This window comes from Pyxicephalus adspersus, chromosome 9 (genome assembly GCF_032062135.1).
Source record: "Pyxicephalus adspersus chromosome 9, UCB_Pads_2.0, whole genome shotgun sequence".
Classification (NCBI taxonomy): domain Eukaryota; kingdom Metazoa; phylum Chordata; class Amphibia; order Anura; family Pyxicephalidae; genus Pyxicephalus; species Pyxicephalus adspersus.
The window spans coordinates 59,735,057-59,751,286 of record NC_092866.1 but is presented as its reverse complement, the minus strand read 5'-3'; the positions used below and the strand labels follow the sequence as shown (position 1 = coordinate 59,751,286).

At 43.7% G+C, this 16,230-nt stretch overlaps 1 protein-coding gene across 2 annotated transcripts in view; it reads left to right on the top strand.

The window, feature by feature from the left end:
* The window catches only part of EXT2 (exostosin glycosyltransferase 2), a 56,504-nt gene that overhangs the window by 914 nt on the left and 39,360 nt on the right, over positions 1 to 16,230 (top strand). For both annotated transcript variants that reach the window (XM_072422170.1, XM_072422171.1), the window contains exons 2-7: positions 1,062 to 1,629; positions 3,948 to 4,037; positions 6,293 to 6,406; positions 7,285 to 7,480; positions 8,543 to 8,682; positions 9,774 to 9,867. In XM_072422170.1, coding sequence (XP_072278271.1) covers positions 1,094 to 1,629; positions 3,948 to 4,037; positions 6,293 to 6,406; positions 7,285 to 7,480; positions 8,543 to 8,682; positions 9,774 to 9,867 — 1,170 coding nt within the window. In that variant the 5' untranslated portion in view covers positions 1,062 to 1,093. The remainder of the gene's footprint in view (positions 1 to 1,061; positions 1,630 to 3,947; positions 4,038 to 6,292; positions 6,407 to 7,284; positions 7,481 to 8,542; positions 8,683 to 9,773; positions 9,868 to 16,230) is intronic.

Below are 16,230 nucleotides of genomic sequence, written 5' to 3'. Positions count from 1 at the left end.
AGATGGGTGCTAGGGGTGGGAAGTCTGTCCAATGGGTGGAAGACGGGTGCCTGGTATAGGAGGTCTGTCCTATAGGTGAGGGTTGGGTGCCAGGCGTGAGAGGTCTGCTCTGTAGGTGGAAGATGGGTGGGAGGGATTGGATGTCTGTCATATAGGTGGGAATTGGCTGCCTGGGGTAGGAGGTCTGCCCTGTAGGTGGGAGTTGGGTGCCTGGGATGGGAGGTCTACCCTATAGTTGGTAGATGGGTGCCAGGAATGGGAGGACTGTCCTATAGGTGGGAATTGGGTGTCTGGGGTGGGAGGTCTGTCCTATAGGTGAGAATTGGGTGCCAGGGGTTGGAAGGTCTGTCCTATAGGTGGGAATTGGGTGCCAGGGGTGGGAGGTCTGTCCTATAGGTGGGAATTGGGTGCCAGGGGTGGGAGGTCTGTCCTATAGNAGGTCTGTCCTATAGGTGGGAATTGGGTGCCAGGGGTGGGAGGTCTGTCCTATAGGTGGGAATTGGGTGCCAGGGGTGGGAGGTCTGTCCTATAGGTGGGAATTGGGTGCCAGGGGTGGGAGGTCTGTCCTAAAGGTGGGAATTGGTTACCAGGGGTGGGAGGGCTGTTCTATAGGTGGGCATTGGATGGCAGGGGTGGGAGGTTTATTCCTATAGGTGGGAATTTGGTGCTAGGGGGTTGGCAGTTTTCCATAGATGGTGGATGGGTTCCAGTGGGATACTGTTGCTTAATACTTATCCAACCATTCTGCTGCTTGTGCTATTGAACTCAGCGGGCTTTAGAATTCTTTAAGGATAAGTTTTCATTACTGGTTGTGATATCACCAGGTTTGTAAAATCTTTGTAATGGCAGCTGCTGGCAGATGGAATCAGTAGGATGATCTATGTAATTTTATTTTAATATTCATGACAGGGTGGATGGGTAGAACCAAGATATTTTTTCTCTTTATCTGTCTTTTATTATCACAGTTTCCGTTGATCCCTTATCACTTTTGTTTAACGTCACATGATATAGACTTTACAGTGTTGTGTTTGCTAATTCGTTATTTTCTTTGTGTCTTTCAGTAGTCCAGGAGATCCGGTAAGGAGGGTCCAGTATGTGTGCCTCGGTTAAATACAACACCCGGGGACCCGTCCTGATCCCCAGAATGAAGTCCAAACACAGAGTGTACTACATAGCCCTCTTCTCTGTGGTCCTCCTGGGGCTCATCGCCACCGGCATGTTCCAGTTTTGGCCTCACAACATTGAACCGTCCACCGACTGGAGCCCCGAAAAGCAAAGCGTTCAGGACGTGCCGGCTGTGAAGCTTCCCGAAGACAGCCCACTGCCAGAGCGGGGGGACCTGAGCTGTCGGATGCACACCTGCTTCGATGTCTACCGCTGCGGCTACAACCCCAAGAACAAGGTCAAAGTTTACATCTACCCCCTGAAGAAGTATACGGATGAATTTGGGGGGTCGGTGGGCAGCACGATCTCTCGGGAGTACAACCAGCTGCTCACAGCCGTTTCCCAGAGTGAATTCTACACGGACGATGTGAACAGAGCTTGTCTCTTCCTCCCTTCTATCGATGTCCTGAATCAGAATAATCTGCGGATTAAGGAGACGGCACAGGCCTTGGCACAACTTTCAAGGTGAGAGGGGGGTTAGGCTTAAAATTCTGTGATTCTCTTATATTTGTGGACCCCTAACCACCCCATCTACTATATGGCCACAAATATGTGAAAACACTTCACTATGGATTTCTGTGGAACTATCCTTAAAGTGGACCTGAATTCTATTTATTTAAGAGGAACTATACTCAAAAACAAAAACACACCTTCAATCCCGCAAGGCAGTCTGATCACTCGGGTGGTGTCCAGCATCCATCCCTGATTCAGCGCTCCGGGCGCCACCATCTTCGTCTTTTCTTCCGGGTTCTTCATCCTACGTCACCCGACCCAGGCGCGAGATCGGGTGACGTAGGATGAAAAAAAAATTTGCCAATCTTACTGTGCATGCCTAAGATTGGAAATTTTTTCTCTTTGAGCAAAAAGGCTCCCTCTGCGCATGACCGAGATGCTCAGGCGTGCGCAGAAGGAGCGCCCAAGGGCCTCCCGGGATGCCTGATGTAGGTATCCCAGGAGGCTTTGCACTCCCATTCATTCTGGACCGCCTAGGCGACCGAGAAATTGGGGGGGGGGGCGGTTTCTGCACTTTTTTTTTTTAAAAGGGTGTTGCATCTAAAAAAAACAGAATTGTTCTCTACCCTTTTATGTAAAGTGAAAATTCTGAGTTCAGGTATGCTTTAAGTGCAACACCCTTTTTACCTGTATTGCTTCTTCAGGGGAGGGTAGAGACTGACAAACGTCTCTATTAGAGCTGTACAGAGACATCTTAGACAATTGTGCCCTTCCACAAAACCTTAGCAAGAACCCTTTTTTCTTCCAGTAGAGGATTTCGGACCTTTGACATTTGTTTATGGGTTTCACCCCCTGGAAATAGTGGGGGATCAGCAGCTTGGTAGGGAATGCTCTGGGTAGCAGCTTAGTGTTGCAGCACATATTGGTACCTGTGTGGATGGGCTTTGTTTGATTCAGGTGGCATTTGCCTTTTCATACAAGCCTACAGACATGCAAGATCCACTTCAGTGTTGAAATTGTAGGTGGGTGGCCCAACTCTTCGGTAATCGCCCAAAAACAGCCGGGTGTTTACTGAAAAGTGCTGGGTGGTGCACCCAGCTAAAAGGGCCTGGGGACAACACTGCACTTAAAAGTGTCAGTGAGTGCTAAATTATCTCAATCGCACCTCCAGCCTCTTCCATTGACCATCCCAATTACTGCAGACACTGCCACTTAGAACCTATCGAAATTACAAAAAGACTGCTATTGCTTTAACCCTTGCATTGCCATAAATATAGGCTGTATGAGTGGCCATTAAAAGGTGATTAGTAGAGATATCAGATTGCTAATGAATGGAACAGGAGGCTTTCCTTGTCACTCCATTCAGCCCCTGGATTTGCGGAGTAATTTGGTACTTGGAGTATTATGTGACTTGTGATAGTGCTGGACCAGACACCAAGCACCTTCATTGTTCCACAGGGATAGTCCATAGACCAATGCAAGTTATAATTTGGGCACTTGCATGTTTGCTATGACTAGTCATCAATTTCTTGTTTCCTCATTACTGACCTGCCATGGCTTGATCGGCGCTGTGTCTCTGTATGGAGGTGGCCATCTTCACCCCATTGCTGGTTATTAATGACGATGCATTAGAGAAGGTGGAACATAGGTCCATAGAATTAATAATTTAGAAGCACAGAGATTCTTGCACTGCTGGTTCTCAGGTACAGTTTCCTCTCCTGCAATCACACAGCAATCTCACTCCAAATCTCCAGGGAATAAAAGTTAGAGGTAAAATTGCTTTAAGGCCCATTCAACTAAACCTTTCCTCTAAAATTTAGGACCAGGCAGGTCCTTCATTGTAGAAGGGACAGGAGATGTCCGTTCTGCAATAAAATAAACTGACCTGCCTGATTGCAGTTTTTTAAATACACCCATTTGTTCTCGTTCCCTCACAGGCGCCACCATCTGCTGCCCCTTTTCCGGATTTCTGATCTTTGACCATCCTGATTGGCCTGGCCTGGATGACGTAACTTCCACGCTGGCAAATCTCAGCATCCCCATATACACTGAGAATTGCATTATATGTTAAAAAGATTTTCATGCATAATTCCAACACCTCCGGAGGATGGGTTCTCTGTCACACCCTCGGGCATTGGTCGATAGGCATGCTCTTTGCATAGGTGACTACAATCAGGTTGAAGGTCTGGCTTCCTCATTTTTGCAACACAGATTGATTTCTGTAGATTTCTGTAGATCATTTGCACTTTGAAGATTGAACTATAACACATTTAGGTCTCTGCAAGTCACTTCTGGTCATTACTAATACATTTACCTTATTCTCTCTTTAGGTGGGATCGAGGGACCAATCACTTACTGTTTAACATGTTACCCGGAGGACCCCCGGATTATAACACAGCTCTGGATGTACCCCGAGACAGGTAACGGTCTAATATCTGACTCCAGTACCTAATAATTTTTTCTGCTAACTTGTCAAGTTGAAGGTTTTGAAATGAAAAAAGAAAGGAAATTTATCAGGTTATTTGTGTTTTCTATTTTTTTGATCTTAGGTTTTAAAGATTGTAAGCTGTTTGGGGCAGGGTCCTCTTCTCCTCCAGTGTCACTGTCTGTATTGGTCTGTCATTTACAACCCCTGCTTAATGTACAGCGCTGCATAATATGTTGGAGCGTAACCCTGTTTAATAATAAAAATAATAATAATAGAGCTTTTGGTATAGTTAATGTACCCTGTAGTGGTAGAATAAGTTCTGGGGTTGTTCTTCTTTCATCCACAAGGTGGCAGTAATCCCATGTTATAAAGAGGTCTGTTCAGCCTGTGCTGTGCAATGGAAGCAATTCAACATCCAACCAGATTGACTTTCCTAAAGTTACCCTTTCACCACACTCTACATTTAAGACACATATGTATTAGCTTTGACTTATCCAGTGTGCAAACAAAACTTCTACAAAATGATTGCAGAGCTTTCTGTCGGCTTCAATGGTAAATAAAAAACTTTAGTTCCATTAGTTATTTTTGGTATTATTATTAAACAATATTTATATAACACATATTACACAGCACTGTACAATAAATAAGGGATATATGACAGACAGATACAGACAGTGACACAGAAGGAGGAGAGGACCCTGCCCAGAAGAGCTTACAATCTAGGGGGTAGAGCAAAGTAATACACAATAGGAGGGGGGTATGGAGTGGTGAGTAAGTAGTGAGGATTTAAGAGACCGGAGAAGATGAGTAGGTGAGGTTGAAGCTTTGGGTTTTGAGTTCTCTTTTAAATGACCAGAAAGTAGGAGCAAGCTGAATGAGACGAGGAAGAGAGTCGGGGCAGCTTTAGAAAAGTCCTGGAGCCGTGTGTGTGAGGAGGTTATGAGTGAAGAAGCCATTAGTAGGTCATTGGAGGAGCAGAGAGTGCGGCTAGGGGGAGGTACTTTTCTATCAGGTAAGAAAGGTAAGTGGGACAAGAGCTGTGGATTGATGGCAAAACACAGGAAATTATTTTGATTTTAAGGTGAAATGGAAGCCAATGAAGAGAATTACAAAGAGAGGCAGCAGAAGAGGAGCGGTGGAAAGGATGGATGAATCTGGCTGCAGCATTCATATTAGATTGTAGAGGAGAGAGAGATATTTATATACTGCCAACAATTTATGCAATTATAAAAAAATTTTAAACCTACCACCGCTTTCCAGGACATGTACATTTCTTTCCAGGACATGTACATTTCTTACACAGGCAATATTCTCTTTGGGACTGAGAAGATCCTTGTCATAGCAGAAGAGTCTCCAGGCTGACCTGATAGTAACATAGATGTCTGTGGGGTGGCTCTCACCCCTCCGGGGTCTGTTCATTGTTTCTGTTCTGTAATGGTAGCAATTAGAGTTAATGGCATGGCTCGTGTCTCTGCACTGACAGCTTCTTGCAGTGACTCTGATCATGTCCTCCAATTGCCTGAGATGTTATCACAATGTGTAGCTCATCCGCAAGATTACCAGAAATCACAGGGTGCTAAAATATTGCTGTCCCATCAATGACCCATCTATGAAGATTGGAGATATGGTTTGTATTGTACATTCACATCAGCCTCGCATTCCTCTTAAAGTTGAACTCCAGACTAATACTATATATATACTAGTTAATAATAAATTTGCAGTGGATCTGCTTATATGTCCTTACACAATTTTGCACACAACACAACCTTGTCTGGAATAGAGGGGATCTGATATTTCCTCTTCTGCACTTCAGAGGTCCCCTCCACCCTACTTAGCATGCAACCTCTCGGGTCGAACAAATGGGGGGGCAATAAAATCTCCCTGGTAGTTCCAATGTTGGAATAAGGAAATATTGCTAGCTAGGGGTGATTCCGAGGAATTTATCTTGGACTTCACATAGGTGGTCAGTCAGCTGTTCAAGAGTCACCACTGCCATAATCTTTTAAAATAGAGAATCTTAAAAATTTTATTTGCAATTATCTTGCAGTTATAAACCACCTGGAGGCTGAGGTTAGTAAGCATAGGCCAAGCACCTAACTGGCCCAAAATAACTTAACTGTCAATATTCGTTTCTAAGGATATTATTATTTTATATATTTAGCTGGATCTCTGAACTTTTTGCTGTGAATACCTCTCATTATATATTAGTTTTATGGCGTCCTGTCATTGCTTTGATTTCTTTTCCAGAGCGGTGTTGGCCGGTGGAGGTTTCTCAACGTGGACTTATCGCCAGGGATATGATGTCAGCATTCCAGTCTACAGTCCTCTATCTGAAGTGAATTTACCTGAACGGGCGCCAGGGTCAGTATGACTTATTGTTTGATGTTCTGGTTCTATAATAGAGGGAAACTTGCTAGATTGGAGGTTAGCACTCTGGACTTTGCAGCGCTGGGTCCCAGGTTCCAATTCTCAGCCGGGACACTATCTGCATGGAGTTTGCAGGTTCTCCCTGTGTTTGCATGGGTTTTCCCTGATAGGGATTTTAGATTGTGAGCCCCTTTGAGGGACAACTGGTGACATGACTATGGTCTTTGTACAGCGCTACGTAATATGTCGGCGCTATATAAATACTGTGTAATAATAGTAAAAATATATAAACATTCCGACAGAAAAATTCATCAAAATCACTCCAGATTAGACATTGCTATAGCAGAGTGTACTTCAATAGGGATCTCAGTGTTCTCCCAGGCCCCTTTTAGCTAGGCGCACCGCCCAGCCCTTTTCAGTATCCACCCGGCAGTTTATGGGTGATTACTAAAGAAATGGGTCACAATCCAGGGGCTGCCACCCACCTATAGCTTTCTCATACCCAGCTTAAAAAAAATCCTAGGAAAATACTGAACCTGCCTGGTCAGTATTTTAATTTTGAAGGTTTATTTCCCTGCTAAGGTACGGTGGCCACAGAAGAATTAGATGTTATAGTTTTTTTTATAGGGCACAGTGTTGAACCCAGAAGCTGTGTCGGAAGAAATTGTAGGCAGGTGGCAGACCCTGAGTTGTGACCCAACTCTTTAGTAACCACCTAAAAACACCCGGGTGGTTACTGAAGAGTGCCGGGTGGTGCGCCCAACTAAAAGATGCCGGGGAGATCACTGGAGCATATGTGATATGTGCATTCTCCATACTGATTTCACTGACATTCCTATACAGGATCTGATCATCCCATTCTGTCTTTCCAGCCCCCGGACCTTCTTCCTCCTCTCCTCCCAGACAGCTCTGCACCCCGAGTTCCGTGCTGATCTGGAGGCGATACGAGCAGAAAACGGAGAGTCGGTGCTCATCCTGGATAAGTGCAGTAACCTATCTGATGAGGCATCACCACATCGTAAACGCTGCTACAAGAATAATCTCTATGACTACCCGCAGGTTCTCCAGGTAAATATTTGTTAAAGGGACAGTGCTGCTGTATTCTGATATGTAAATTGGGTATTTAAATTTAACCTAATGAAGAGACCCTGTCACCTGCCGATTCAGGGGGGAGTAGCAGTGTCTTCTGATCATCTGTCTAGCAGGGTATTCTTATTACTTGCCAGCTCATCAAATCTGGAGTCAACCCTAAGAAAGCCCCGGTGTTGGTGATTGCATAGGTTACTGACGCCACTGGTCCCTCTACACCCCATGTGGCCCTATGGACCTGACAATTGGCTGCTCAGTTATGAGCGGAGTCCATGGGGTAGATTGCATGCTTCACCATACAGAGAAGACATACATAGAGCAAGAGATCTGATAAAGCATGGAGGAGGCAGCAAGGGAGCACAGATGGGTGAAAATAAGTTGTTGAGGGGATAGGCTGTCAACAGACATTGCCACTTGTGTGTTGTAAGTTTTCATTAAAAACCTGCAAAAAAGCAATAGGCTCCTTACTCTGCCCTCTATAAGCTTGTAGTGTGTAGTGTAAGTAACCTTGTAAGTGTCCCACACTGGAATATATTTATATCTGCTTTAAGTACAGTAAAAAATTCAGTGTACTAGATAGTGTAAGTAGCTCACTATCCCTTGCCTTCAACTGACTGCACTACCACTGCTTGTCACAAGGTGTGCCAGTGAGCTGTTCTGCTTCCTTTTAAAGGAAATAGAAAGGATGACGATAATGAATAATTATCCAGAGTGTTAATTCTAGTTCTTGTTTAACAGATTACATATTTAGGGTAATTCCTTCACAATGGTCACACACTACAGCTGCCTTTGCTGTTTAGTTTCCATTGTCCCATTCCAAGAATATGTGGTTAGGTTAATTGGCTTCCCCCAAATTGGCCTTGGACTGTTTTAATGACATATGGCTATGATAAGGACATTAGATTGTGAGCCCTCTTTGAGAGATAGTTGGTGAAATGACTACGGACCTTGTAAAGTGCTGCGTAATATGTTGGCACTATATATATATATATACTGTATAATAATGAAATAGTTTGATATAGTAAGTTTTTGCTTTTGTAGGAGGCCACATTTTGCCTGGTCTTCCGTGGTGCCCGATTGGGACAGACGGTTCTCAGTGACGTCCTTCAAGCTGGCTGTGTCCCTGTCATCATGGCTGACTCTTACGTATTGCCCTTCTCCGAGGTGCTGGACTGGAAGAGGTAACAGCCCCCGCCTTATTAGAAACAGAGACTTTGTGTGTTCAATTTATAAACTAAGAGGAGCAGAGAAATCTTTCAGTGCTACCTGTGGGGTTCTAGATTTTATTTTTTAGTGAATGATACCTAATGGTGTCTGTAGCCAATTTTTTACACTGCAGGCAGAAAAGTTTTATTTCAATATGTTTCTTATATCTTGGGTGAGATTTCTCTTTGCTTCCTGTCCCATAGACACATTTTAAATTAAAAGTGAGAATCATCACTACTTTTCTTCACTACATACACATTTCCCTATTCTTTGCCTCTGCCTTTTGATCTGCAAGTTTCTAACTTCCTGTTGTTAGATGACTTCTGCCCCTCCGGGAGTTATTTGTTGAACTTTAGAACATTTACCTATTATGTTATGGAGATGAAAAGGTAAGGTGTTAGGCTACGTACGCACGTCAGATGATTCTCGTCTGATATGCGTCTTGGGGCTCATATGGGACGAGAATCTGGCATGTACAGCTCTCGTCGCCTGTTGTTTTGATGACCCTCCTGGCAGATCCACAGATGAGGAACGAGGAACGATCGTAATTCAAGTGAAGGTGAGAGGGTGCTGCTCCGTCATTCTCCCCTCTCCATAGAGCAGAATGGTGCTGTATGTACAACACTCGCTCATGCATTGTGCAGACTTTTGTTGTGGGAAAAAAATCTCCAGCAAGGAGACGGTGACATCACCAAATCTTGCTCCAAATCTACTGAGACTCCAATCAGAGGCATTGGTGCCTTAATTCTCACATTGCAAACACAGAGCATTGAGGCATGAAACACAGGAGTGCCTTGGCACCTTCTCATAGCAGGAAGTGCACTGCTACTTTTCAGGATTAAAATGCTAAACAGGAATTTTAAATCTGCAATATTTCATAAGTACTTGACTAAAAAGACATTTCCATCGCACACAAAAACTAAAACTAAACACCTCAGTAACCACCCAAGAACAGCCGGATGGTTACTGAAAAGCGCCGAGTGGTGCGCCCAGCTAGAAGGGGCTGCTGGGTACACATTTATGTATAAAACAATCCAATGAACGACATTCATTTCTTTGGTTCCAGAGCATCAGTGGTCATTCCAGAAGAGAAGATCTCCGAGATGTTCAACATTTTGCAGAGTCTTCCTCAGAGACAAGTAGAGGAAATGCAGAGACAGGTAAGAATGTGTCTTGTGATATATTATTTACTAGTGTCTGACTATTGTGTATAGCCTGCAGTAAGGTATATTTCAGAGCAAAAACATAACATTATTATATCTATGCAATACAGTCCCCTTCCCTATGGTACCCATTGATCTGATGTAAATTGACAAAAAGAGTTCCCAACTTCCCGTTTTAACTGACAACACAACACAATGCTTTTGCTTCACTGATGATTTTTCACCCTTCTCTGTCCCACTTGCAAACCCCCTTTTTTTTTTTTATTGTACAGCACTGCGTAATATTTTGGTGCTCTATAAATACTGTTTAGTAATATTTAAAGTGAGTTCCCTTCTTTTAATTTACTCTCCTGTATTTGTATTATTGTGGCAGTCTGATGTGTTAGAGTATAGAGCTGTTTGACATTGGGTAATATGAAAGATTTTATTTCCTCAGTCTCATGTGATAATATTGTTGTTGTTGGAGTTTGGCTGCTTTCAGTTCACTTAGCTGCCTACGTACGTCTCCCACATCTCAGGATTTACACTGATGTAAATGCAGAATTTTCACACAGCGAAACCAATTTAGATTATTTTTGTATTTCTTATTTCTGTGATATTTTCTGATATGTTGTTAAATGAAAGTAATTATATTATTAAGTAGAAATTTAGCATATGCTTGATTGCAAATATCAATGCAGGCAATAGGTCTGAGGCCCCAAGCGCTATTTTTACATAGTCCAGGGCCCTGGGGTGTCAGTGTTCCAAAGGTCCGGGGCCCTTAGTGTCAGAGGGTCATTGTGCCATTGTGTCATAGGCCTACAACAATGAAAGGGTGCATTGGCACCCCGAGTGTTGGCGCTTTAGTTCTGGGATCCAAAGTGTTGGAGTGCTATAGGAGCTCTACATCTTTGCATGCTGGGGTCCTGGACCTATGGAAAGGTAAACCACAGGTTCTACAGAATCCCTGCTTGTGTAGGCTCCAGGTCTACAGCATGCTGGCGCTCAGGATCATTGGCCTATGGCACTCCAACACCTGCAGACGAGTGCCATAGGTCTCATGTCTGTCATAGGCATTACAGTGTTCTCCCCTGCCCCTTTTCTCTGGGCACACCACTCGGCACTTTTCAGCAACCACCCGGCTGTTTTTGGGTGGTTACTGATAAGTTGGGTCTTAATTCAGGGGCTTCCACCCAGCTTAAAAACATTTCTGGGTTGAACACTGCATTACATAGGTCTGTCATCTCCAATATCAGCGGGCCATAGGTCTGGTACTTATGTGTCAGTGTGATCTAGGTCTGGTGGATTTCCTATTTCCATTCATCTTTCTCTTACTTTCTTCTCACCTACCTGTTTTCTTCTGTTTCCTAAACCCTCACAACTTCCCATCAGTCCAAAATCCCCCGCCTCTTAGATTGCAAGCTCTTCTGCGCAGGGTCCTCTCTTCCTCCTGTGTCACTGTCTCTATCTCTGTCTTTTGCAATCCCTATTTAATGTACAGCTCTGCATAATATGTTGGCGCTAGATAAATCCTGTTTTTATAATAATAACCCAAGTGTGCCAAACATGTTTGTGTCACCATCCTGGTTTCCCTGGAATCAGTGTTCATCATTTTGCAGTCCTAGTTTTCAGTGCAAGAAGCACGTATGTTCTCTCTTTCAGCCAACTGTGTAAAAATATTATGGAAACGTTTTTCTATTTTTCATGGATCTCATAAAACAGTTCCCACTTGAGAAAGCAAGCCCCCCACACCAGGTACGCAGGGAGTGAGTGTCTGCTAAGTGAAATAGTATCTGCGGGCCCGGTGAGGAGTAGAGCAGCATGTGTGGATCAGGAGGCCTGGAGAGGTGCAAACAGATCTGTGATTTATCTACGCTGTGGCTTCTGCAAACAAGCTTTTATTTGGCCAGTGGATTTTGCTTGAGTAACCTCTGACCCTTAAGAACTCTGAAGTGGAGCGGCTGATGGACCAGCTCCCCTTTCAAGCATCCCATCATGGCCTCTGTGTTTTGTAGGGGTATGTTTCTGCACAGCGGGGTATCTGCAACAGGAGAATCTCATCCCTCCCTCTCTGCATGGCACTTCTTCTTAAAGGTTTATCCTACGTCGGAATCCCTTTTATAGGAAAAAATACTAACAAACTAATTTCAGAGAGACACAGTGAGAAGCTTTTTCTAAATTAAAAAAAGTAATATGTATCATCATATGGTGCCAGCTGTTATCCAAGGATATATTATTATTCTTATTAATAATAATAATAATAATAATAATAATAATATTAATAAACAGTATTTATATAGTGTCAACATATTACGCAGTGCTGTACAATAAATAGGGCTTGCAAAGTACAGACAGATACAGACAGTGCCACAGGAGGAGGAGAGGACCCTGCCCAGAAGAGCTTGCAATCTAAGAAGTGGGGGAAGTATCACGCAATAGGAGGGGAGTTATGTAGTGGTGGGTAAGTAGTGACGGTTTAGGAGACAAAGGATGATGGGTAAGTGAGTTTGAAAAGATGGGTTTTAAGAGCTCCTTTAAATGAGCAGAAAGTAGGAGCAAGCCAAATTGGACCAGGAAGACCATTCCAGTGAGTTGGGGCAGCTCAAGAAAAGTGTTGGAGCCCTGCGTGTGTGGAGGTTATGAGTAAGGAAGTCATTAGTAGGTAATTGGAGGAACGAAGAGAGTGGCTGGGAGAGTATTTTTTTACCAGGTCAGGAAGGTAAGTGGCACAAGAACTGTGGAGGGATTTGAAGGTAAAGCACAGGAGCTTAAAATTGATTCTAAGGTGAAATGGAAGCCAATGAAGAGAACTACAAAGAGAGGCAGCGGAAGAGGAGCGGTGGGAAGGATCGATAAGTCTGGCTGCAGCGTTCATAATAGATTGTAGAGGGGAGCCGGGGTAGTGGAATACCAGAGAGAAGGAGGTTACAGCTCTGACATTTCTCATGTTTATGGCGAGAATAGTAGGCTATGCCTGCTTAACGTGTGTTGAATTGAACATTGTAATCTTTATTGGGAACCTGTGTGACAACAGGGTCACCATTGGGGTTACATCTAAAACCACTGGCCGGTGCACTTTAACCTGCCAACTGTCCCTTGCGGAGCTTGTACAGCCATCTATTCGCTCTTATGTACAGAGAATTCTGGGCCTTGAGGACAGCAATAAATTATGTCTTGCATTAAAGGTTTTTTCTTTTCATTTTTTTAATGGCAGGGGAGAAAGCACTGCATTTTGAAAAGCCCTGCCACTGATTACTGCTGAGTCCCCGCAGTTGTTAGCGAGACTTTCACCAGGGGATTGAATTTAATAAGTAGGAAAGAAGCCCTGACTTTGCCTTAGATCTTTTTCAGTATTTATTGTATGCCTGTACGACTCCTTGACCCGCACTCCTTTGAGCCAGAGGAGCGAAAGACTGACTGATGGGCCGGCAAACCCCGCAAAAAGAATTAAGAAGGAAAACAGGGTTTATGTAACAGAACTAAAAGCGTACCCTGCGTCACATCAGGGGGCGCCGCGTCCCACCGCGACACAAGGAGAGTTAATCACGGCCCGAGTGAAAGAGGAGTGAAGTTCAAGGAGCGATAAATAATCTGCCTGAGTTACGGCCGTGCCGTATGTAAAACGTCATCTATGATTTGCCACCGAATATTTAAAATGTGCAGCCTTTTAATTTAAAATCTAAACCTCGCAGGCTCGTGAGCGGCCGAGCCAAATTAGGAGCTGCCTAACAAGGCAGGTTCGAGGAGTGATGGATGACTCTTGGCAGGGGACCAAAACCGCAGAGCGTTTAAAAGGCTACAAAGCTTGAAAACTGTTTATTTTGCAGAAATGAGTTCGGACAAACGGGACATCATGACCTAATGGACGAGAATGCAAGCCGGTTCGTTAGACTGTTGGCCATCTGTGGGGTATTCCCGTGGCCATCTTTTGCTTTAACAAAGCTCCCAAATCTCTACAGTCAAATAAAAATAAAAGCTAGATCTCCGGCATGAACCTAAAAATGTAGAGTTTTATCCAGGAAATTATTATTCGTATTACACAGTATTTATATAGTGCCCACAAAGTCCATAGTCATGTCACTAGCTGTCCCTGAAAGGGGCTCACAATCTAATGTCCCTACCTCAGTCATATGTAATTAATACAGTCTAAGACCAATTTGGGGAAAGCCAATTAACCTGACTGCATGTTTTTGTAATGTCGGAGGAAACCCATGCAAACGGGGAAAACCTGCAAACTCCATGCAGATAGTGTTCTGACCGAGATTCGAACCTGGGACTTAGCTCAGCAAAGGCAAGAGTGCTAACCAGTGAGCCACTGTCCTACCCAATCAATATATGCTTGGGCTTGCATGGATATCCCTGCCCTTGACCCTGCAGGTAAAATCCTAAACAAGCCCAAGTATGTGGTACACTGTGTCAATGTTGTTTGTTGCATACAATAGCTACAGAAAATTAAAGAGATTGAGTTATGTTATGGTCATGTGGAAGATCCCATACACTCCCGCAGTAAACCGCAGCCCATTGGCAGTGTATCAAATGGGAGTCAAAGGATCAGTTCAGCAAAATTCAGCCCAGCAATATGAAGACTCACTTTTCCTGTGATTGGGTTGCATAGTTTTCAGATCAAGTATAAAATAAATGAATGTTACACTGAATACTTGCACGCAGTGTCAAAAGATTGATTTATATGTTAGGAATTTTGGTTGAGAGAAAATAGAAAAGTGTATGCTTTCTATAAGGGCAGAAGTAAAATGCACCTGTATGACCTGCACATACCTAAACCTTAAACAGTGTATAACAGGAGGAAATCAGAAGGATAAGTTCTGCCCCACTCCCATTATTTGTTAACAGGGGTTACTCTAACTATGTATTTGGTGTGATAAGTGCAAGAACTGGACAAGAATCTAGCTGCCTTTATAAATTTCATAATGCTTAGAAATCCACAGAACCTAAATGTGGGTGACTGGCCTGAAGGATTAGGCTTGGCTTGCTCCAGTAGTGCAAAGGCTATTCAGATGCATGTCACAATCAGTTCATATGGACTATATAGTCCATCACATAGTAAAATAGAAGTAGTAGACCCCTAAAGACCTAAACTGTGAAGTATGTGCCCAAAAACAGTGAGCAGAGGTCAAAGGAATTATTCCTAGTATTAACTTCAGGGTCCCTGCTATTGATCTTTTCTGCTTTACTGACTCACCATGTTTTGTTCTGTCTCTGAGTAGAGATGGCTGTCTTGGTAGAGGAGCACAGCAATTGCCAAAACTATATTTCCATACAATACAGCTGCACAGAATGAATAAATCTAAAACAGGGAGATTCATGCACCCCTGAACGACGTGAACATCTTCCCCTCCAGCAAGCAGAACTGTGAGCTGCAGAGTAATGCCACCGTCAGCAGTAGTGGTAAAGCTTAGGCTATGTACACATGTTAGACTGTCGTTGGAAAGAATCTTTCACAATCCTTTCCAAAAACAGAAAGATGCATGAACAAGCGCCGTACATACAGCGCTGGTCTGCTCTATGGAGAGGGGAGAACGAGCAAGCGCAACCTCCAACACGCTCTTTCCTTCACTTGCATTCATGTGTGAATCCGCAGGACAGCTGCTGTACACACGTCAGATTCTCGTCCGATAGCCCATAACGATTATTGGATGAGAATATTCTGACGTGTGTACATAGCCTTAGGCACATCTATCCGTCCTAGATGTTTCATATAGCTTGCCAAAACTTCACTTTTTGAGTTTGTCTCCCTCTCCTACCTCCCTGTAGGGTGACACCCATTCCTCATAAGGTTTTTCAGGACGTCAAAATGTTTATACAACTTTATCTGCCTCTGTGTGGATCTACTGAATATTTTTCATGTTAACTAAAGGTAACCTGTCGTGCCTTGTTTTATCATATGGTCAAGTCTGACTTGTTTGCACCTATTTGAGCACCCCCTTGCAGATTCTTCTTATGACTTCAGTGTTCTCCCCCCGTGTTCACCGCCGACACAGTAACCGCTCGGCTGTTTTTGGAAGAGTTGGGTCACAATTCAGGGGCACTGGAAAGTTCGGGTATAATACAAAGATGATTAAATTTGGTTATATTAAGGGAGTGGGCATTAGAAGTTCAGAAACAAATTGGGTGAATTGGTAGAAAGCTGACTGATTTATAGGGGTTACTGGATATCTATAGCACAAAGAAAGGTCCACTTTTTGACCACTCGGCTACAACTTCGCCCCACTCAGCTGCAAAAAAAGTCTTTAGAGAACACTGGACTTTAATCCAATACATCTAAAAAAAAATCAAAGATTTACTGTAACTGATGTATTCTTTTCTAGAATTCCTCGTCTGTTAGTGAGCGGAACCTTTCAACACCACCCATCTCAGGGCTAA